This window comes from Lutjanus erythropterus, chromosome 7 (assembly GCF_056507025.1).
Source record: "Lutjanus erythropterus isolate fLutEry1 chromosome 7, fLutEry1.hap2, whole genome shotgun sequence".
Taxonomy (NCBI): Eukaryota; Metazoa; Chordata; class Actinopteri; order Lutjaniformes; family Lutjanidae; genus Lutjanus; species Lutjanus erythropterus.
The window spans coordinates 35,163,859-35,189,218 of NC_139323.1; the positions used below are offsets into that span (position 1 = coordinate 35,163,859).

Consider the following 25,360-nt stretch of genomic DNA (forward strand, 5'->3'; position numbering starts at 1 on the left):
TGATACTGCAGATGTGCTTTCTTCTGCATCACATGCAGCTGCATGGAAACAGTACTTTTGTTGCAGTTTGTGGTAACAAAAAGGAAAAAAATCATGTGAAAGATTGGTCATAAATCAGGAAAAATATGGAAGAATTGTAATCCCAGGAGGAAACCAGGATAGGACAATGAAAAATGGGAGGAAAGATCGGGGAGGGCTGGCAAATATGCCTGTTGCTTCGAAAATACACACTTTAGTTGTTAGTTCAGTGATGGCCATGCTGGCCCTGTCTATGGTGTTGAATCAGCAGAGATTTAGACTTTAATGGACAGTGTGTCTGGTCTTAAACCAAACATCATTTCAAGCAATTTTACTTTTGCAGAAAAGTTTCCAGTATCAGAATAAAATCCTGAGTTTTATCTCAGCATATTTTTATCTGCTCCCATTGCTTGAGTCACTAGATGGGTTAGGGTTGGGTAAGCAACTGCAGGGCAAGAGGAGGACCCCAGAAATGTAGACACACCGGAGTGAATAAACAAAAGACAACTTTAATGAAGTTACTGGTGTGGGAAGGCAAACTAACAAACAGCGGCAAAAGAATCCAGGGAAACAACAAGCTTGTCCAACAAAGAATAAATCCAAATGAGTCTCCAAAAAAAACCCAAAAAACAGAAAAATCCAAAAGGTAACTAGGAATATGAGAAGATACAAAAAGAAGTAAGGAAGCAGATGCAGGATTCAAGAATGGATGCAGAGGACCTGAGGACTAAAAGAGGCAACATACCATCACTAAAAACACAAAGGGCAAATCAGGGTTAGGTGGAAACAATCAGGAATCATAAGAGCAGGAAAACAGACAAAGACAGATGTAAAGACGTGTAAGGGAAGACTTTACCAAAATAAAACAGGAAGTGACTAAGCCCAAACCATGACACACTCAGTCCAGTGGGACATTGTGGGGTTTCAGAATAACCCTTGTCTCAGCTTTTCCCAAGTGTCCAAAAAACATTTTTTTGCAGGTTAACCAGAAACAATTAGTGGTCTAGAGCGCTGAAGGGATTGTTGGGTTAATAGGGGTGTGTTAAAGTGAGTTAGATGATTCAGTTCTCTCCGTTCACACAGAAACTGATGTTAAAGTGCCCTTCAGCAAGACACTTAATCCCTGATTGCTTCAGCAGAGCTGCTCTATGTTGGCATTATAGACTGTGGATAAGGAGGCTGCCAACCACTGTGAAGTTGATCAGCTTTCAGGGTTAAATGAGTCCTGAACATTAAATCCAAATTTAGACTAGTGCCACACCACTGGCATATAGATTCCATCAGCAGTCATTGATATTCAAGGATCTTTTATACACCCAGAAGCATCAGGAAACAATGGACTCTTCAAATTCACAGCTGAGAAAGATTTGAGCACCTGAGGGATAAGAGAGGCAAAAGATCCAGTGTTTGTCAGTTTAGATGGAGTGCTTAGTACTGCTGAGAGGGAAAATAGCTTATTCTTCATTATTTGGTTGCAGTTCTTCAGTATAAAGAAATATTTACACAGAACATACCAGAAGAATCAAAGGCTAAATATACAGAAAGCCCCCAGTCATATTTTATAGCTTGAACAGCTATAAAACAATGCTGAGCTGCAACATGTACACACAGTCAGTTATCAGATAGAATATGTGTCTCGAAGGCTGGAAACACTGGCGAGAATAGGCCCATAAATATGATTTAAATAGCACAAAGCTCAATCATAACCCTTGGACAGGGTTAGAATAATCAGAGCTCCGATTTCATTAGTGCTGGCACAGAGGAAGGATGTTATTCAGCAGAGCAACCTCACCTCAGCTTGTTGAAACAACATCCTGCAAATCCCCTTTCTCACTCTGAACTCTGACTCATCCAGGTTTCTTTCTCACCCCCTTCACCTCCCGTCCTGCCTGCTTTTCTGTCTCTTTGTTTGGGTGTGCAGTGTACTGGCCCTTTGCCCTCTTTGGTTGAAGTGCATATGAAGTTTGCTTCAAAGTAATTGTTTAAAGCAAGAAAAAAAAATTCTACGAATGAAAAATGAATAAAAAGCTGGTAAAATATTGCAGCCTTAAGATAGCAGCTTCAAAATCATTTTGATGCAACTTTGGTGTCGCGGCAAGTGCAAAACGCTTTACAACACGTCACACACCACCGACCATGTCGCTGATTTTGATGAGACTTTTTGAAACTTTTTATGAAAATTTTCTGGTTTTCCCTCTGATGTCCTCCAGCTGGCTCAGCTTTCCTTAGATACAAGTAGGACAAGTATGGACCACCCGTCTGTCATAGTAAGGAGGTCAAGATCTACCTGAAAACAAATACAATGTGTATCAAGACATGCAGGCTTCGCAAAAAAATCAATGGTACCTCACTTAATTCCAGACCAATCTGCTTGTTGGAATTAAATTCAGCTCCTCTAATCAGCTCAGTGCCAAAGCATTAATATTCTGAATCACCACAACTATGGCTCTGTAATAAAATATGCATCTGTCAATGCACATTGTGTTTTCTACTAGTGGATCTTTACCTCTCTGATACGGTGACTGCGCAGACACAAGCAGCAGCCCATGAGGTATCTATGTTTCCATATCTATGGCTAACACCCCTGGGAGGAGGAGGAGGAGGTGGTTGTCAGGCCCAAGGTGGGGGGTAATCCTGTGTGGATAACAGTGACGGTGTTGTGCCACAATGGCAGAGGTGAAGAGGACACCGATGGAGGAAAAGGAGAAACAGAGTGACTGAAGAGGAAACCTGACTAGAGTAAATGTCACACTGGGTTTTAATTGTTTGCGAGAACTGCAAGTAATAAAAGGCCACAAAACAGATGCTAAACTGCTGTTCCTGCTGTCGGACTGGTAAGTGATATTAGCTGGCTTGCTTTGCTTTGTGTTGTTGCATTTGCTTTATGTTTAAGTTGTTGACTTGCAAGTGTTTGATCATACATAATGTAATCATAACCAATGTACATGTATGGCTGTCCATAATTAAGACAGAGGCGTCTATGTCAGTGGTTCTCAAACCTTTTCATGTCAAAGACCCTAAAATTGATGCATATTGAAGCACAGACCTCTGAACTTGTGAGGATTTTGGCTTAAGGAAAAATATGCTACCTAAAGCCTTCATAGTCAATCAGTGATCAAATTAGAATCACTATAAAATACAGTGAATAAAAATGGCCAACCATATTTCTTTCGTGAATGTGATAAAAGTTAAAATATTATATTCCTCCTTTTGCTGAAGACCTCCTACAACTCTTGCACCCCAGTTTGAAATCTGTGGGTATAAATGAATTCCATTCTGAAACTGTGGGCCAAATTGCAAAACACAGAAAATCTCACGTAATTATGCTTTAAAGACATCATGAAACATGCTTAGACAGAAGCAGAATGTATGGAGGGACCACACTGTGCCAACATCAGGATGGGGAATGGAAACGCTCCTTCTCGCAGTCTTTCTCCTTCGTTCTCTCTCTCTGTCTGTCTTCCTCACTGTGGCAATTTGCATTCAATGATGTCTTTATTTCCCCATCATCCCTTGGCGGCTTCCTGTGCCAACCAAGCAATCAGTGCCAACTTCCTGACCATGCCAATCCAATCACAGTAATCTCTCAAAGGGCCAGAGGCCAAAGAGCTGCAGCTGCGTTCCCATATATACGTTTATATGTACGCATAAAGCTCTGGTGGCTCCAGACTCCTGTCTGTGTAAACCAATTTTAGCAGCCCAGATCCGGTGGATTGGATGCTCTGATGGTAAAATATACTGCTGAACAAAAACAACCCATATGCATCTCTAAATTAAATCTTTATTTTATGTGAAGATAGATGGCACAAATTCCACAGCCATATTTTTCATTTGCAATATGAAAATGCCAAGCTACAATTTCAACTCAGCGTTGTAAACATATTGCAAACTCTGTATGCAGGTAGTCATGTGTACATAAACATTATTTACAAACCATGTTAGCGTATTTACACCTTGTTTCAGTTCTGTTTGTGGCTCCCATGTGCATCCTCCACAAAGACAATAACAGATTATAAAAAAAGACAAAAAAGCACAATATATATTTGAAAACATTTTATTACTGAGGATATTAGGCTGAAGATTAATGACAACAGAGCAGCAGGACACGATGTATTACAGCAGGTTTATTCACACGAGAGTCACTGGTTTAGTTTATTAAAGCAAAGTCATTTTCATTTGTGGTGAGAGAAACCATAGAATTGTTCTGCAGCTAACTGGTCGTTTGTTGCATCCTGGTGTTCCTGCATACTGCTACATTACAACAACAAAATTAGAATTTCTAAACAAGCAGAGCTGTTAAACCTTGATAAAAAATACATCTACTGATTTTTATATAACAATAACTATGTTTACATGGACAATACTGAAACCATTCTGATTAGAAATTCCAACTTAACTGTTTACATGGACGCTAAATAAAGTGATCCGTGCACGCCCCAAAGCGTTCATCAGAATACGACTTTTTTCGACATGCGCAAAGTGCTTCTGTCCACATCAAAAATTTCCTCCTGATGAAAAGTTGTATCCACTACTGTCCAGTTGTGTTTTATTTTGGAAGTGTTTCTGACCCTCATCTGACTTTCATATTGATTATCAAAGGTTTATACCACCTCTCTCAGTCAGATCGAAAGTTCATTCCGATCCAGTTGGATCGGATCAGTCTCTTCTGACTGAGGTGTTTACATGAGGCAGACTTTTACTCTGATTCGTTTGTTATTCTGATTATTTGTGGAATATTAGAGTCCATGTAAACGCAGCAAATGACACAGCACAGATCACTCCATGGCACACCAGCGTACCATCACGGCACTGACAGGATTCACACTTCGGTCACTACAAAGATTTCTCAACGTTTCAACTTGTGATCCACAGATACAAATTTGCTCCTAACAGATGAAGTGATCAGTGTTGCCAGATATACAGTGATCATATTTGTAACTACTGTACAATATCTGATCAATAATTCCCAAAAAAGGCAGAATGTACAATAATTTTACCATTTCAGTTTGAGAGCACCCAATCACATCAGCACCACTGATCAAGCAGCTGGTTAAACAGTGACAGCAGTGTGTAGATCTGGAGCTTTTATTTTGACAAGTCAGAACTGGAGGAAATTCTTGTGCATTTGATTCTGTGTGAAGCGATGCACAGTTTTGCCACTCAATCTAGTATTCTGGCCCTTCTCATGTTGTCGCTAGTTTTCACTGAAATACAATAACTTTAATGTTGACGTATGATACTGTTGTATTTTCCATCTGGCAACACTGGTGAGCATCTACAAGAAAGACAACTTATCATTTTCATCCCTCATAATTTAATTTGAATTATGGCTCAATTAAAGTCATAATATGCAACATTTTCCTAAGAAAAAAAAAAGACTCATATAAACATAAACCCTTTCAATCATCACTTATGACCCACTAGAAGTGTGTGGTTGTATCTGTATCTGCAGAGGCCCAGCCCTCTGCCTGTATTTCCATATTTTCCTAATTATCGATGCTTTAAAACTCAAAATGTAGATATTTGACTTCCTGGGAGTGACCCTTAGCAATCATCTATCTTTCTGGTGCATTTATGAAAAGCTCGGCCAAACCCTACTGATTCTACTTGTAATTATTAGAGCTGTAAATGCTCATAATTAAAATGTTTACAAGCGTATAGAATTTATGAAAATGCATCTTCTCTTATTCTCTCAAAATCTCCAAAATCGCCATCGATATCCTAGGTTCATAAAGACTAAAATGGCGTGTATCCATCCATTTTATACATCCACTTATCTGTTTCTGCATTGGTGTGTGTTGGTGGTTTGTTTATGTAGGTCGCCGAGCGAAGGCTGTGAAAGATGGAGCCGTTGGCTTGAGTCCAAAATCTCATTCGAGTATAACGTTTAAATAGTAATCAAATAATAGCGCATTTGTCTGACAGATTGTTGTAAAAGCATCCCGCTAGCTAACATGGTATTTGGGCTCGCTGCCCAGATGACTCTCACTTCGGTACTTAATGGTATTTCTCAAGTTGTCTCATCTGTCACTCACATTCCTTCATACATAAACTGCCTCAGGTGGTAAAAAAAAAATGACACATTGATATGAGAATTTTGCTATTTTATAAACACTAAAATGTGACGTGAATGCACACAGCGTCCCTTGGCTGGTTCGTTCGCTCCGTTTTGGATTTATTTAATGAGTGTTCCAGTTGTCTGTCCTGCTGTTGTGTGCAGTTTGGGGGGTTTGAGACTCAACACAGAGCCGTGAGGACTAATTAATTACATTTACATTTAATTCACATGTTTGGATCTGGGCTCGGCTCCACTCTGATGACTCTCCTGACACTTCATCTCTTGTCTTCACTGGAGACTGATAACACTTAAAAAAAATCCTACTATGACTATAGCTGTATAACATTTTGTTGGATGTCTGATCTCATTGCAGTTTTAATTAAAATATTTGGACACCAGCCAGCCTTTGAAATTACTGTGACAGTTCAGTGTTGGCATATGACAATGAGCTGTCAAATGATCCATTATTCAGGCAGACATAAATACGGTCCATATTTAGTCTTTTCTTGTAGCAGGTGCTTTGTTTTGTTTAGCATGCTCTTATTTTTAACAGAGCTTACAGTCAAGGACGGCTGTGACAACTTAGAAGAGAAATTGAAGTTGAAATGGAAGCTGTTACGTCTCTCTCTGTAGTGCTTTTAGAACTTTGCATACTGTAAATCTTGAGAAGAAAATAAGTCCTACGAAGACTATAAAAGGTATTACAACGCCTGCTAACATACACCGAGCAAGTGAACTTGGTAATTTTCTTAATTAAGCCTCGTTTCTATATAGTTGGGGGACAGTTTGCTTGCTTCTAACACCCAGCTGCACCCTGGTTTTCTTCCAAACCTCATCCTTTTTGAGGATATCCCTGTAAAATGAGTGCCACTCCTCAACTTTGCAAATTAGTCTCTCGTTGTCCAATGTGGACCGGAGAGGAAACAGGAACGTCAAGGACATCAGAATAGATTTTGGCACGTGAAAATAGGTTTGAGGTGACGCGAGTGCCCGAAGCTTTGCAAAAATAAAGCCTGTTTGTTGACACATGGCGCAGGTGCCTAGAAAAGGAAAAACTGTTTCATGGGAGAAATCTCAGCCATTAGAGTCATTTTTGGAGGGATTAAAATTCTGAGCAAGTGTTACACAGTTAAAACTCTCAGCACACTTGCTGCAGAAATTACAGAAGATCACCCAAATTGCATGAACAAAGAGCATATTTGTGCAAAAAAAAAAAAAAAAGAGTGCAGTATGGGTTTCAGTCTGCACCGGCTTTACAGGCCAAACTGTCAATTTTTTCATTATGCTGTGTGACCATCTGTAAATGGTCTGAAGTGTAACATAATGGGTTGCCAATTGAGAGAGTGTCTTAATGTTCAGCTCTCTGTGCTGACTTCTCCTCAACAGTAAGTGTGTGTTTACTGTTGCTACAGTGAAGGTCTCAAGCCTGAAATGTCATGGACTTATTTTTTTTCAAAATAAAGTCCCCAGAGAGTAAGTGTATCTTAGCAGTGAGCTCAGAATGAGGCTTGTTTAGTAGGAAACTAGTGTTGGGCCTAGTTTTTCAAAATAAAAGCCAAAAAAAAACAGTAACTGTATCTTAACAGTGAACATTTTTTTTTTTTAAATAAATGGCAGATAAAGTAACTGTAACTTGGCATGAAGCTCAGGATGAGGCTTGTTTTCAAAACAAAAGCCCCAGACAGTAACTGTACTTTAACTGGAAACTCAGGACGAGGTGAGTGTTTCAAAATAAAATCCCTACAGAGTGACTGTTTTGGAGGAATTAAACTTTGGAGCGACATTAAAACCCTCAGCACACTTGCTGCACAGGCCTTACAGACCAAACTGTCAAATTCTTCATTACGCTGCGCGACCATCTGTAAATGGTCTGAAGTATCATATAATTGGTTGCCTATCGAGAAAACGTCTTAATGTCCTTTTCCAGCCTATGTTTGGCTCCCTGCACTGTCTCGTCCTCAGCACTAATAAGTCCTCACGAGTGTGCCTTTACTGTTGCTACAGTGAAGGTCTCAGCCTGAGCTTTAGCTGTCATGGAGCTTAATCTCCCCAGGGGATAGATAATGTAAAGGTCAGACCAAACCAAACATCCCTTAACATCCAAGTCAATCTGCTCTGTTCTATATTAATCTCTATTCACACATCAAGCCATTGTTATCTATAGAAATTCTTCATATAAATATATAATATATATATTTGTATTTACATCTCTCTTCAAAAAAAGTCAGTAGTGCTGTGCAATCTATCCTATCAGAGTTAAATACAAATAAACAAACACATGTAGAGGTCAGTACAGGTAATATAAAAATGCATACTGTGCACCTGCAACTGTGATGGACCGACAGCTCGCCCCATCGGCCGCACCGCCCGAAACAAAAAAACAATCAGAGTGCTTGACCTGAAACTCCACACACTCAACTTCACCACAACACTCATGTGGTCGTCTCTCAGTCTTTTTTTTTTTGTCTCTATCAGTCTCAGGGACCATCTCTCTGTGATCAGCGGTGTTGCCATGGTGACAGCAGTAGGAGCAGCAGGGTCACCAGGGTCAAAGGTTCGACGGACAACGTGCGGGCCGAGGCGCGAACAGCCACCTGACGAGGAAACGTGAAGTAAGATACAGAATTACATAAGAGTGGACAGACAAGAGGAGCGTAGGCAGGAGAGAAAGGATGTGAAAGGGAGGAGTCGCCTTGACTTACCTGCGGAGGTGAGAGGTGATGAGGAGGGACAGGCCGGCGAGGAGGGGGGGGGGCCTTGTCCTTTGTGGCTGGACTACGACCGCTGGATGTATCACCTTTCTCATCACCTGACAAAGACAGAAAGTATGATGATACAGTGTAGAACAGAACAGGATTTTGAAGAGTCTGAGACTGTGGGCCTACACTGATAAGTCTTCAATATCGAAGGCCTCAGACAAGTTGATGAAACGGGCTGCCCAATGTGTGTGTATGTGTGTGTGTGTGTGTGTGTGTGTGTGTGGGTGTGTGTGTGGGTGTGTGTGTGTTGTTGATTCAATAAAATCAAATCTTAAAAGTAAACTAGGGATAGATAACAGAAGCCCCCAACAACCACTGTATTTCGGCCGGAAACTAGTGATGTGTTTTTCAAAACAAAAGCCCCAGACTGTATCTTTACAAAATAAAAGCCCCATATTTATCTTAATATCAGTGCAGCGCCACGTTCAGCCCTGTCAAAATGTAGCAAAATCTTTATATCAACAGAAACAGCTTGTTGTGTCTTTTTTTGTAGATTGATAGATTGATTGATTGGGTTACACCTTTGACACACCAACCAGACAAGGGAAAACATAGCTCAAAGCCCAATGCACAACATTACACACTCTTATGAGATTACAAGTCACTCGACCTGGAACCCATATCAAATCAGTACACACTGTTTCCAGGATGAGGCTCATTTTTCAGAATAAAAGCCCCCAACAGTCACTGTATGTCAACAGGAAACTAAGGATTATTTCATTGTAAATGCCTCAAAAATAAACTGTATTTTCAATCGGAACTCAGGATAAGGTAGGCGTTTCAAAATAAAATACCAAGAACAGAGTTTTAGATCTGATATTAATACAAAGTGCATCTTCTTTCATGGTTTTAATGTGCTTTATTTCTACACAATTTCCAATCCTTATCTACTTGTTCATTAATTAAGAACATTGGGGATACGCACCAAGCATCTGGCACACTCAAAATTTCTTGAAAAAGGTTCCGATATGTTTCTTATCTGCTCATTTGCAAACTAGTTTTCACACACAGCATGTGGCCTTAAGCAGATATACTTACGATTTGAAGTATATGATCATATAGTATAGATTATATACTATATACTTCATATATCCATATTTAAAATAAATAATCTGAGTATAATTTAACTGCTTTTTCCATTTGCTTTTATTATTGTTCTTTTTTATTACCTTGTGTAGTGCAATTTCTGAGTGCTCTACAGATACAGATCTATTCTCCAAAATAATATAATATATGACATGACACTAATCTTGAATATGGGAATTACCCTACTTCATTAATCCATATTTACAAGCAATGAGCCCACATTTAAGTGTCTGAAAAGATCAATTAAATGAACCAAAACAAGTTCAGGCCTTTGCAATCATTTTGAGAGATCTTGTTTAAACATACCTCCATAAATAAACAAGTCCATAAAACAGTCGAAGTCAAGATTTGTGGAAGTAATTTCTGGTTCTGTTTTTAGTCTCATGATTGCACAAAAATCTTGCATTAGTTACGGCTGTTTTGTTGTTGTTTAAACCTGAAAGATTTATGGATTTCACCCCACCCACCCGCAGCTTTGCACAAATGTGAATACTGTCACCTTACACACAAACACACACACAAACACAGATGTGTGAAAAGTTGCTTCATTTAATGGGCATATGGCTGGACTTCACCAGCTGCTTTCATGCTTTCATATGCATGTATGTAGGTGTGTGTCTGTGTGTGTGTGTGTGTGTGTGTGTGTGTGTGTTGGCTGTAATCCAGGTCCCTCACGGGAGGAACACTGGTAAATGAGTGGATTAGGACAGGAGGGAGACAGTCTGTGCCGCCAGCTAAATGTGCACACACACACACACACACACACACACACACACACACACACACACACACACACACACACACAGACACAGACACAAAAGCACAGACATTCTCATACTCACCTGCGCTGTCACAAAAAACACTCAGTCACAACATGCTCTATCCTGGCACACACACACACATAAAGACACACACACCTGCTTGGGCAGAAATCTGATTCGGTCTCTTACAATACACATTGTCCTGCAGTACAATAGACAAAGAGCCTCTTTCAGGCGCTGAGGAATGAGGCAAGTTGTTAATGTTCACACACTCACACAAATATTATATCCCATCATAATACAGATATGAAGAAATCAGGAAAACAGCCACATAAATACACTCATTAACACAAGCATGCACACACAAGAGAAAGAAATTCAAAACCCAGACACAGACAACTACCAAGAAAAAAAAAAAAAAAAAAAAAAAAAAAATCTGTGTAAGAGATGCCTGATCTGTTTTTGTTTTTGACTGTGTGTGTTGATGATTCAGATGATTTACTCATGGAAGAATGTTTTCCAATCAGGAATCTGTGCTTTATCCTGCGCTCTCTTGACAAATAGCTGCATGGAGCAATAAGGAACCACGGGCTCATGGCTGTGCAAAAGTGTGCGTGTGTTTGTGTGTGTGTGTGTGTGTGTGTGTGTGGTCTGTTTTGTGTCCATCAGCTCCAATCAGAGCTGAAAACCCTGTGTCACATCTGGAGTGAACCTGTTTAAGGAACAGATCTGCATCATATTATTCTTCCTTTTCCACAATAACAACTTTATTGTGACAAATCCATGTTTCACTTAAAGCACCGTATCTGTTATTTGTCACCGACACTGTTCTTAAAAAATGCAAAAACTGACCTTCTTTTGCAGTGAGCTGGTTTAGATGAAAAATGGCAAGTTGGCTTGTTATGTCCCTTTAAATAGGCCAAAAGGAACATTTTTATCAACTGTTGATACCGAAGAGCATAATCAAGGTGACTTACACTCATATTTGAAGGTAAATTAGGCAGTAAAATATATCCAAAGTAGGGCAGCAATTAATTATTTCCTTTATTGCTTAACCTGCTAATTATTTTTTCCCCACAAATGCCTTATTCATAAGGGACTGGTATTCACTAAATCTGTATTTTACTCTTATTTACTGACAGATATGATGTTAACATTTCAGAAGCACAGCGTCCGTTCTGCAGCAGCCACATTAATAAAATAGTTCAGGTGTTGTTTTGCCCACTTTCTACCAGCGTAAGCACACATATGCAGCTAACTTCTGTCTACTGGCTACTGCAAACAACCAATGTCTGTGACAGGTCCCTCCCTCCTGCCTGTTTTTGGAAAAGGCAGGCTGAGCAGAAACAGTTCAAAGTGATTTATTAGAACAGAGAGAGAGGGCTTAAATACTCAACACAAAGGACAACGATGAACTGACAGACTGAACACAGAGGGAAACTAATCAGGAGCAGGTAAAAACAATCAGTAATCAAAAAAGTAAGGAAAATGACAAAGACGGGGAGTGAAAACCAGAAACAAGAGAGATGGTAAGAACTTCAAAATAAAACAGGAAACAACTAAAACCATGAAAGAAACATGTAACCGATAAGCACTCCACTAGCTGTTTCATGGAACTTGTTACTGTTAATATAAAAACCTGGTGAAAAATATCCATGGCAACTTTCAAACTATCATTTATAAGAATTATATAAAACATTAAATTCAGCAAACCTTTACATTTGAGAAACTAGAGGAAGCAAATATTTGATATTGTTTCTTGATAAATTGTATATTAATTATCAAAATTGCGATTGAACAGTAATCCAAAGTTTCATGATTGAACTGAATGTCTTAAAGGGACAGTCCACCCCCAAATCAAAAATAAACAATTGTCCCCTGGCCTGTAGTGTTATTTATCCATCTAGATTTTTCTGGTGCGTTGCAGAGTTTTTAGATATCAGCTATAGAGATGTCTGCCTTCTCTCCAATGTTGTGGTCCTAAATGGCACTTGGATTGTGAAACCAGCATCACTTTCCAAAAATCATGACCCAGTTATTGAAGATAATTCACACGCCTTGTGAGACTTTCTGACTGGTAAAAAAAAAAATAGTTCCAGTAGATTTTCAAGTAGTTTTGGTAGATTCTACTGCGGGAAAAAAGTAGTTCCTACAGGAAACTTCTCAGAATAAGTTCTGTGAAGTGCCATTTAGTCCCATTAAACATCTCTACAGGTGGTGTCTCCAAAACTCTGCAACTCACATCAAAAAATCTAGATGGATAAACAGCAGCACAGCCCTGAAGAAAAAAAAAACTGTATTTTTGATTTTGGGGTGAACTGTCCCTTTAAATTAGAGTCACTCCAACTTTGAATGGCTGCCGTCTGTGGCATTTTGCCCGTTCGTGTATGTTTGTGTGTGCATGTGTGTGTTCTGCTGCTGGTGGCAACATGCAGTCTCCTCCTACATGCCCTTAGGCATGTTTGTCTCTTAGCAACAATCCAGAACATGTCACATATGGCGGGTTGGCTAGAAATACGTGCGCACACACACACACACACACACACACACACACACACACACACACACACACACACACACACACACACACACACACACACACACACACACACACACACACCACCGGAGATGAGTGATGAACAATGTCACTGGTCATACTCATGGGGTAGTTTAACCTTTACTGCAATGGGTAATGAGTGTGTGTGTGTGTGTGTGTGTGTCTGTGCGTGTGTGTGTGTGTGTGTGTGTGTGTGATAATAAGAATGCAGGAGTGACATTTGAAGGATCCCGTCAGTGATTTGCAGAGGTAGATTGCAGATTCTGGGCCGGTGCAATTGAGATCAAAGTTTCAGCCCTACTTTGTTGACGTCCAGCACACGAGCAGTTTACGCCTCCATTCATGCACAGTCTGCAGCCCCAGAGGACGTGAAGTGACAGTTTACACAAGAACATAAACGGTCACCGTGTATTTTAATGGCTGAAGAGGAGAGCTGGTGAAAACATGTGATACATCATCCCCTCCTGTCTAAGCAAATAAATGCGTCGTCCTCACCACCGACTTGTAATTTAGATACTTTTCCAGAATAATAAGATAAAAATGGAATTGGATTCAAGCAAAGTGAATGCCCTGGGGTGACAGTGAGAGTCCCAAGCAGGTGGAGCAGGGCCATAAATCAGTGCTGTGGTGACTCACAGGATACAGACTGGCTGCCAAGCCCATAGTGTATCTCTCTCTCTCTCTCTCTCTCTCACACACACACACACAAATATGTGACCGTTTTAATAATATATTGTTCCCCGCGTACATGAGTAAATATAAACCTGCTGACAAACTCAAGATAATTTAGAGAAGTTGATTGCTTTATTTAAAGCTACTACAAGGAACATTCATACTGTGCTGATTTTGGAGGCCCCTGTGGACAAAAGCAGTAGCGTTTCCACCATCATAACCACAAAATATAACCTCAAAAATAAAATGATCTGAATAATAATCTCCTCCTGCTTCTTTTTAACTGGGTTAACATACGACCCACTGTTACTTATCCTGGGAAAAGGTAAACAAAGGCTCACTTCATCTGATTTCAAGGAGAATCTGACCTAGTGGCAAAAATAACTACATAGAAATAGTCAATCTTTGTGCAGATGGTCTTGTTAACTTGTGTAGGCCATATAGAGGCATCAGTAATAAACCAAGACTGTGTCATAACATGCTAAAGCTCCTTGGAGGAGCTTTAATTTGGCAAGAAACTATTTAATTGAATAAATCTTTGATTAATTTTTGAGTTTTGATTAAATAGATATGTATATGTCAGATATAAATGACATTTCATGGTTTGAAGTTTTTGGTAAACATTTTTTGGTCTAATTTAAAAATAGTCAGATTTTAGCCACTGTAATGATCAGGGACAGGTACTGAAAGCCCTGATTGGTCAGTACTGAAATATTGATAAGCTCCTGGATAATCACTGCTGCTATCTGCATTCATGAAACATTAATTCAGTAATTGTCATTTAGAATATTTTCAGCACTTTACTCTGCTGTCAGTGAGCCTTTTCTGACAGGAATCTGTCGTTACATAAGCCAAATAGCGCTAGCTCTAAACCAACCAAACTCCATAGATAAAATCAGTGAATTTTACTTCACAGAACACAGTTGCTGGTCTACTGCTGCCTCAGTCTTGTAATTTGTTTGTGATATTGTGTGACTTTAGTGTTTTAAAAGGATAGTTTGAATATACCAAAGTCACACAATAACTAACAGATTAGACCAGTAACTCTTGTGTTCTGCCAGGTGAAATTACTGATTTTGCCTATGGAGTTTGGTTAATTTGGAGAGAACGGTATTTGGTGGTTTGTTGTCAGAAAAGGCTGTCTGAAGGCAAAGTAAAAGAGTGAAAATATTTCAAATACAGCACTTTACAATCAAATTGATTAAGATGTTTTTTAGGGTGGACCCTTTTTAAGTGGTGAAAATACCTTTTGTTGCTGCCCGTCCACAGCAGTTCAGTGCTTGGCTTCGTACACTTGTGCTGGGAGCATGCTGACCACCATGCAAGTAACACACTGACCATTTACTGTGCCAAATATAATTAAATAACAAGGCCTCAGGTTATTACTGATTTAAAAATTTAATGATGGTGCACTCGACACAACTGGGATAAAAACCTGTTATTATACAAAATCCATTGGTTTGTTTTTGATGATGATTTTGTATCATAGAAACAAAACATTGTACCTCCAAATGAAAATCCAGCCAAAATCACCTGTGGTGCGTTAATCCTTCGTAATGTTCAGACTGCAACATCGAGCATTACCTAAGCATCCATTCCAGAGGAGCCAATACCCAAACCTCAGCATTACTGCGTTTAACTCTCTTTCATGCATTCCCCCAGTCTGCCATCTGAAACAAAACCCAGCTGACAGCACAGCACCTTCCTCATCACAGCAGACAATACGTGTGTCCACAAACGCAGTGTGTGTGTCACAGAAGCATGTTAGTTATGCTTTGATCTGTGTGTAAAGCAGAGCTAAATCAATGCATTTTAATGTGTCACACGAGTAAGAGGAGCATTTGTGCAGTCTCGTCTGAGACTGCAACCTCAGGTGGTTCAAATATTTGTGGGTGTTTATGTTCGATGTACAGCGTGTGAGCTCGTGTGTGTTCATCCATGTGGATGGAGTGATGAAGGGACGTCAGGCATGCATCATCTGATGAGTGAAAGTTGGAGAGTGAACTGACAGCAATGGTGAATGTGTGTGTGTATGTGTGTATGTATGAAATAGAGTGTGTTAATGATGGTGTCTGATATCAGATGCCTGTGGTCTATTGTACAGAACTGTCAATTAATGCCCCAATTATGCCCAATGTTGTTGCCTCTCAATTTGCATGCATGCAACAGACATTCATTCTCTCTCTGTTGGTCTCACACACACACACACACACAAACACACACATGCACATGAATGATGCGAGGTGACCTTGAAAAGCGTCTGGATAGCTAGTGTGTGTGTGTGTGTGTAGGCGTGTAAATGTATCCCTAGCATTTCCAGCTGAATCGGTAATGAGCATTTCATTACTTCAGCCTCAGTTCCCCAGGGAGGAAACACACACACACACACACACACACACACACACACACACACACACACACACACACACACACACACACACAGCAGGAAGAGCATGGTAAAAGGTAGCTGTGGATTATACTCTCAGCAAGTACTTATCAGAATCAAATTATAAAATGATATCAACATAGAAAAGAAACTGAAAGAAAGAAGGATGGAAAGAAAGAAAGAAAGAAAGAAAGAAAGCCTAAATAGACTATGACAACCCATTTCTTGTAGCCGGTTAAGTAATATTTATAGAATAATTCAATTAAATTTCTTTAATGAATATAATTTATGCTAATGTTAGATTGCTGCTACACCGCCCCTGTAATGCAGGACAGCCAGAGAGGGAACAGTTTTGCGACAGCAGTGATCATGTTTCTGAAAGGTTAGACGCCAACAAATATGAATAATGAGATTTTTGGAAATCTATCATTTTTCAAAGCAGTTTTGACTTTTGGACTGTGGAGTTACTGGGAATGTTTGCATCACACAGTTCAGTTCAGCATCCTCCATCAGCTGTGCCCCGGTGAGTCTGTGACAGGTGCTGCTAGCTTAAAAACACATGTGAAGTTTGCGGATGAAGTAGCTAAATCTGTCCATGGAAAAATTATTTATTCAGTTTGGGGAATCCAGCGATCTCTGGAAAGCACATTACATGAGCTCAAGTTGGCTGACTGACTCAACAGGGAATAGGAATCGTCTCCGTTGCTAGGTCGTTACTAAGGGCCTGCCCACGTGCTGGCAATATAACTTGGCAATATAAATGATATGATTCTGATATCCTGCCAAAACACTGTACTGTATGTCTTACTATTCTTCACTGCTGTCACCTTCTTATTTATGGACGTAAAGAAAAAGTATTACAAAATTGGCCTGCTGGTCAACTTACTCATTGAGTTGAGAATCCACAGACACAAAAATCGTCCATGTGTCCCTGCTGGATAATTTACTGTGATGTTTTCAAGCTTTTTACTAAGCTTAGCTGTACCATACAGAGTGACAGCGAGGCTCCTTATCTCAGAAGGAAAGGAGAACTTTTAGGAGTTCTAAGGCCACTGTACACAGTAACTTATTTTGAAAGGACTCTGAGTTCAATTAATTTTAAATTACCATACATTAGCACATAAATTGTTGGGTTTTACTTTGTGAGGTTTGCTCTTAGTTGAAGTATCATTTTGCATGAAGCCTGTCAGAGTTGGATCAAACCAGGAAAATGTAAAAAGAAGAAGAACCTTAGAGAATTGAATGATTTTTGGTTTACCCATCAGACGAAACATTTTGCATCAAAGCATTAATCAAAGTATAAATCAAGGGGGAGAAGCCTATTACTTCATCATAAAAAGGTTTTTGGCAGGTGATTGAATGAACCATCTGCTTATCACATGCTAAATTCAATCAATCAGATCAACAAACCATTGCCAGTTGGTAAAACAAACTCTTTCCAAAGCCAGTTGGGGGAGGGACCAAAACATCTTTTCCACCAAGAAAAGCCTTCACAGCTACCAACTGGTTGTCAAAGGAAGTCTTGTGTCTCTATTGCACTGATTCTTGCAACAATGCCTACATATAAATTAAGTCGGAGACGAAACGTGTCACTTCATCTTGGCGCAGCAATGGACAGAGTCCTCAACCTGACACGGCAGATGGTTTGTTTGTTTGCAGAACCATCTGAGGAGTCATCCTTGGAAACTGTTTGAAAAAGGGCAGGCACTTTCAAAAACAACTTGGCAAGTGATTGGATGGACCATCTGTCTATCACCATATATAACAAGCTAACGTCAACCAACCAGCTCAATGAACCAGTTAATAAATCAAACTCTGGCCAAAGCCAGTTGGGAGAAGATGAAAAATATCTTCTGCACTGAGAAAAGTCTTCAGCGTTGTTCTCTGGTCTTCTTACAGTGAAGAAATACTCTCCAGTGGTGATGTAACTGATGTTAAAGCTGCATCGATGCAAAAATGCCCCCATTGTTGCTTCTGGACAAACAGTCATTTCTCACTGTATCACACCTAAACCATTCCTGTGACTCCCAGCAGTTCTTTATAGGATGCTGATTTGTGCAAATCAATGTGGCTCAACACACCAGTGCGTAACATGAAGCCTGGCAAGATGAATTCTCAAATGATCTCCTGAATCCATCTGCCTTGAAAGATAACAGAGTCATAGGACAAAGATAGCCTTGGAATCATACACATCTGCTGAACTCATGTTTTCATTTCCTCTAGCGGATACGTCTGGCATCCCTTCCATTCGACAGAACTGTTTATTTAATGTGGGGTGGGTTCTATACAGTGATCGACAGAGGAGCGTCACTGGCCCAGATCTGAAAAGTCGCATGTCACATGTGTCGCTGCTCGGGTTTGTTGAAGGTCTATCCAAATGCATGATACATAACACCCCTTGAAGATTGAAAATGAACTGAGGGGTTCCAGACTAACATTTGTGTATTATTCTGGTGATGCCAGGCTAGCACAAAGAGGGAATTTCATCTAAACAAGACTAAAAGTCTACAGCCATGGCAGCGTGTTGTGTGAGGCTGTACACAGCCACAGCAGCGTTTTGAACCAAATAGCGTGCTAACACCTAAAACCACAAATATGAACCTCATGGTGGCGCTGGATGAAAAGTCAGGGGACCACCAAAATCCTTAGGCTTCATCCTCTGGGTACGATGAGCATCTGTGCAAAATTTCATGGCAAATCCATCAGACAATTGTTGAGATATTTCAGTCTGGAACAAAGTGGCAGACAGACCAACCTTACTATCTCTAGAAACGTTAGCATGTCCCAAAAAAACCAAAACAAGACTACATCTGAACACGGCAACTTATTTGCAATTTCCAAGAACCTCTTCATTGTCAATAGTGATTGAACATCAAATGTTCAATCACTATTGTTTAATCTATTAAAATATAATTTAACCCAGAAGATTTATGGATTATTATTTGTTGATGAATATGTGTATTTACTGAATGATTGTGGATAAAAGCCTGGTCACGTGATCTATTCTGCATCTCCATAATCTGCTTCACTGGTCCCAAATTAACTGTGTGGTAACAGAGACTTAAACATAATATTCAGGTTAATGGCTAGTGCTTGTTTTCAAATGACTGCAATAACACTTAACGGTTTGACTTGCAGTGAAGCATCTTCCCAAGGTCACACTCGCCGAGGTTAAGCATAGCCTCTAGTGGAATCATAAAACCTTTGGAGGAAACGCGCAGGAAAAGAAATGAGCTGAGGACTGCAGCGAGGGACTGACTGTGATTGGAGGTGGATGAAAGGATGAACACGGCAGAGTGATTGGTTGAAGGTTGTACATCAACACAGGCCAATGTCTGCTGTGTGTGCAGCATGTGAATGTTCATCTGAATACATGAGGAATGAAGCTGGAGGTAGAGTACGCCAGACAAAGCAAGGGCAACAGGATTGTCTGAAAAAGGTCAAGTATGGGAATAACAGAATCACTGCAGAGAGGAGCAACAATAAACAGATGATGTCTAATCAGATTTCAGGTGTACAGACAAGCAAGGGGTCAGACAGAAAGACAGGTGAGCAGGAAACAGGCAGACAGACAGGTTGACAGATGGGCAGTTGGGGAGAGAAAAGAACATAGTAGCCAATATAAGAGATGCTTGATAGGGAGTCATAGGTGCGATCATGTGACGCCTACTGCGAAGCTGAGCTTATTATCGTCATCACTGCAAATTTTTTGCAAAGCCCCTTTTTTCACTGGATTAAAAAAACACTACCATCAGGCTTTTGTTTTCACTGGGAAAGGGCACGACTGGCCTTTAGTCCGAGGTCAAATGACTCTGCAGTAGTCTCAGGTATTTATCGACCCAGGTGGTCATACTATTTTCACCCCTTTTCAGCAGAGGCTATGAAGGCTTGTATCCCTTTTGCTCCTTTTCATACACAAGTGCTGCATGGCTTGACTCGTTATTCAAAAGGTTTTTTTGACTTGTTAGTCAAGTGGCTGAACGGTGGATAAACATTTTACCACCTATAAATTCATCACATTGCAAATCCCCCATTACTTTGCTATCTAAAATCAGGAAATGTGTTTTCATCAGCAATAAATCAACACAACTGCCGTGCAGATGAAAACAGAGATGTCAAATAAGGCAGAAGGGAAACTAAACTTCAAACCAAAGAGATTCACTTGGAAGATACAAAAATACTGAGAGCTGTACAAAGAGAGACTTTTGAAAAAAATCTTTTTCTCTGCTCTCCTGCACAGACACAAAGCTGGTGCACATCAGAAAAACCAGAAAGGCAAACATGTCTGTGGGCACTGGTAAAAGACCCCACCACCTATTTTTATCGGGTTTAAGTAAATTTGCATTCAAAAAGCCTGCATATAAGCGCTAATTTGAGTGTAAAAACGGTACAGGGTCAATGTTATTCCATTGCACAATGCATTTGAGATTAACACCATCATACACGACAAGTCGGGAACACAGTCTGATTGGTCAACAGACTCAAACCCAAGGCATCACAGGATTGGAGGGCAAACAAAAAAGACGTTGCAGTCTGAGGCTTGAATACAAACTTTCTGAAAGGGATACGATCGCACCAGAGTCAACACTGTAGGCACAAAGGTTAAGTTATTGCTAGCCTCTTACTTCTGGGAAAACTTCACTTTCAAGCAGTTGGGAAACAACAAAAGACTTCTCTTGGTCTTGAGAATCTGCAGCGTTTATTAACTGCTACCTTTACTGTACATTTACTGCCAGCTTGACAACTTATTGCTAACCATTTCCTTTGCTCTGCTCGCTGCACTGTCACTCTCTGCTGGTTGCTTGCTCTCCCTCACGTACATGCACACATTTTGCCCTAGTACTTAAAGGAGCTATGCTAAGCTTGTGACAATATCCTTTAATAAAGTCCAATAAAACTCAATTATTCAGGCAGTCCCAGTTAGACGTCCCAAGAGAATACGTTGCTTTTTCACCCCGGTAAGAAAAAATCCATACCGTCACAGCCCTCTGTGCATGTAGTTTTTCAGTAGATATTCTAGGATGTGCAGCATTTCATGTAAAGTTCAGCTCTTTTATCTCTCTCAGGGTGTGTTGAACAAAACAGACGTTAAGTCTCTTTGAATGAGAGAGACAGTGAGAGCAAAGTGAATGTGTAATTCTTTAATGAGCCGAATCTTCTACCCTGAGGATCTATCATTTTAACTCTACTGCTTATTAACCATTACCACATGCTGAACACACACACACACAGCATGTGAGCACTATCACTTATGACTTCCCTTTCTCTCTGCACCAACTGTTACCCCCTATGGTCTTCTCCTCTACCTGCCCCTCCCTTTCTCCTTCTTCTCCACCCTTGATTTCTGTGTTTGTGTGTGCGTATGTGGGTGTATGTGCAGTGTGTGTGTGTGTGTGTGTGTGCACCAGTTCCAGTCAATATACCCCAAGCTGTGAGACTTGGGCACCATAAACAAAATGAAACTGAGGACAGACAGGGAGGAACAATTAAAAGAGGGAGAACAGCCAGATTATAAATCACACAGAAATCTCAATGATCGAGCAAATTTAGTTTCTATGCTGTTAATTTGCTTTGCTAAATGCATTTCAGAGGAGACATGACTGCTGGCTGGATGATTTTCACTGGCCAATAGAGCTGCAATGATTAGGCGAGTAATTGATTAGTTGATTGAAAGAAAACTAGCTGTTTTACAACCGTTTTGATTGATTGTTTTAGTAATTTTTTTAAGCAAAATGTCAACTGTCTAGTCTATAAATTGTCAAAAAAGTGTAAAAAATGCTCATCCTAATTTCCCAGATCCCAAAGTGATGTCTTCAGATCGCTTCTTTTGTTCAGCCAACAGTCAAAAACCAAAATACTCCTGATTTACCATCAGCAAATCTCACATTTCAGAAGGTAGATTCAATTCATTATGAAGACCATTATCAGATTAGAAGTAGCGGGTTGCCGACTTTAGGCTTCAAAAACATTCAAGGATAAGGGTGGCAATACAGTATTCTGTATTTCTGTTATTGTTGACAAATTCCTTTAAAAGACCAAAACCAATAATGTGTCAGTCTGTTTCTCAACCATGGAGGTTGAAGGACCAGGAGAATAAGGGGCTGTATCCCCTAAAGCATTTGTTTCCTGAGGCCCGCTTATATTTTCAGTTGTTTGCAGTGGGATTACCACGTATTGACACTATGCTAAAAGCTTCAGCAGCATGTTGAGCATGTCTGAGTATTTACTCTGTGCTGTATACTGGATGACTGGCATTTCTTTCTGGTCACAGAGAGGTGAAAAGTGCTCAACTTTGAGTAAAACGTTTCGCATATCACAGTCGCTTACAGAGCCATCTAATGAATGGAGGAGGGACGGGGCAAATTCTACAAACTGTTTCATGTTCATATAAAAGTACCCCTTGAATCAGGCTAACAGAAAACAGTGGATTTCTCCATTCATGTATCTAAAGGTCTCAGAACGTGAGATCGACAGGCGAATTGGTGTGGCGTTAGCAGTAATGTGGACATCAAACCTTTCAATTTACATGGATCTACGTGGAGATGGCGGATGAATGTAACAAAATGAGTTTTCTTCATAGGGTGTCTGGGCTCTTAAAGATAGGGTGAGGACCTCAGACATCTGGAGGGAGCTCGGAGTAAAACCGCTGCTCCTTCACATCGAAAGGAGTCAGCTAATTGGGATGATTGAGATGTCCCCTGGATGCCTCACCTTCAAGGTTTCTCACATCCTACTTCAGCTCTTTGAATGGTAGTATTCGCCAAGACTGTTTCCTTGCCCACAAAATGCCATGAACCCACAGAAACCGGCAGATCCGTCGTTCTCCCTACATGCTTCAGCTTTGTCTTCATCCAGAGCAAAGACCAGAGTCGATACTCCTTATTTACATTCAGTATTGGTTGATAACACAAACCATCTGCAAAATTAGGTTCTTGTAAAACAAAAATTAACAGTTACTTCCATGTATTCAATATCATACCAAACAAAGTGTCTCAGCTAAAAAACCTCCAAAGTGCTCTCGTGTGCCTCCAGCTGAGTGTCTGGAGTTGGTGGACACTCCTTTACATATCAAGCTTTGGCTACACAGACAATACTTTCTGGTAGGATCGGGATTTTCAGTTGGGCTTTTAATGGAGTTTGTTGACAATAAGAAAAATACAGAATATTTCCACACTTGTTCTTTAAGGTAAGGGGAAGATAGTGGTTTTGAAAAAGCAAACACGTCTTGCCTCATGCTTCAAATCAGGCCTGACCTTTTCAGTATTTCAGTAAGACCATAACCACCAGGCTCCGACAGCCAGGAGGAGATATTATGGGGGAAACAAATACAATGAATTGATGCTGAACATTTTGCTGATATAGCCTATTTATACTGTGTGTGTTTATACAGTCTAAGTTCATGCTGTGAGTGAGAGAGTGCATGAACTAACAGATCTGTTCTGTACAAAACAAAATCAAGGCAGCATCACATTTCTTACAAAAATGCATATCCCTCATTAGTTAAGTATAATTCTTCAGAGATAGGGTTGCCTTTGACTAAATGTGAAAGTAAAGCATGATAAGAAAAAAATGCTTGAGTCTGTATTTCCAGAGTAAAGCTGCTGTATCAGTAGGATACTGACTGCATTCATAGCATGTTTTACACCCTAATGTCCTCCTGTGCAAGCATGTACAAAGAAAGCAGTTTCATTTTATAGCACTGATCAATCCAATGCAAAGGCTCGCTCTGGGAACTTTTATAGTCACGGATACAGATTAGGAGCCTCGCCAGACTTTTTTATTGTTCTTTCTGGCTCCCTTTAGACAGACGCTTACGAATGCAGATCAAACTGTCCTCAGGCAGAAGGGGTAACATGTTCAAGCGCTGGAAAACACTGGCCTTTCCCTTTAAGATGAAATCGCTTTCTAAAGGCTTTGTGAATCTGGCCCCAGGGAAGTGGGGGAGAGGCCAGAGGAGCGAGGCAAGGATGATGGAGGAGACATGCATGGAGGCAGGGCAATAAATAGAAAATGGTTCAGCAGTACAATATCCTGTTGTATGTCCATTATTTAGTGCAGGATTAGGATGAGAACCAAATACTGACACCGTTTTCACTGCAAATTAAAACAAATCTGACCGTGAGAATGCTCTTGCTGATATTATTTCTTGGTGTAATCACAATTTCTTGGATTTAAATGTATTGAAAACCAAAGAAAGGATTACAGATTTCAGATGTAACATGGATGCAGCCAAAGAGTGCATCATTCATAATGAAAATGAGGAAATAATTACATCATACAAATGTTTGGGTACCACAGGTCTCTAACTAATAATTATTTCCATTGCCGTTAATCTCTTGATTATTTTCAAGCAATCGATTAGTTGTTTTGTCTGTAAAATGTGCAAAAATAGTGAAAAATGTCAATCAGTGTTTCCCAAAGCCCAAGATGACATCCTCAAATGTCTTGTCTTTGTCAGCCCAAAGATTCTCAGTATATTATTTTGACGGTTTTCCTTAAAAAAAAAAAAAAAAAAAGTTGCCAATTAGTTTAATAATTGATTAACCGATTAATTGTTGCAGCTCTTGGGCAGTGTTGATGATGTTGCTGCATGTCTTCCCCTCTCTCTACCCCCTTTCCTGTCATATCTTCGGCTGTCCTTTCACAATAAAGGCAAAAAGCCAAAAAAAAAATCTTAAAAAAACAAAACAAAAACAAGCTGCCCCTAGCGGGATTAATAAAGTTGCACTTAATTTGAATTTTAAATTGAAATTAAACGATGCTTAACGACACTTCCGAGGTCTTGTAACACAAAAGGGGTTTACGGAAAGCACGAGGCAAAAATACATTATGTTACTTGAGTGATGGCACAAAATCTGCCACACCTCCTCTCGTCCTCTCTCCCTCCCTCTTTCTCTTTCTTCATTGTCATCAAATAAGCACCCATGGGAAGACGGACCACCTGGTAACCATGGTTACGGGGATTGAGTGCCCCTTGTGAGTACACATTCACACATTGTCTTACACACGCGCACACATAAATGCATCTTGTACTTGGTAGAGATACAAAGACTTCCTGAATAT

At 40.0% G+C, this 25,360-nt stretch overlaps 1 protein-coding gene across 1 annotated transcript in view; it reads right to left on the bottom strand.

The window, feature by feature from the left end:
* Positions 1–7,668: 7,668 nt before the first annotated feature.
* LOC146324305 (glypican-5-like) overlaps positions 7,669–25,360 on the bottom strand; it is a 72,199-nt gene continuing 54,507 nt past the window's right edge. The window contains exons 10-11 of the mRNA XM_084722303.1: positions 8,779–8,885; positions 7,669–8,670 (exon numbers count right to left, since the gene is read on the bottom strand). Coding sequence (XP_084578429.1) covers positions 8,575–8,670; positions 8,779–8,885 — 203 coding nt within the window. The 3' untranslated portion in view covers positions 7,669–8,574. The remainder of the gene's footprint in view (positions 8,671–8,778; positions 8,886–25,360) is intronic.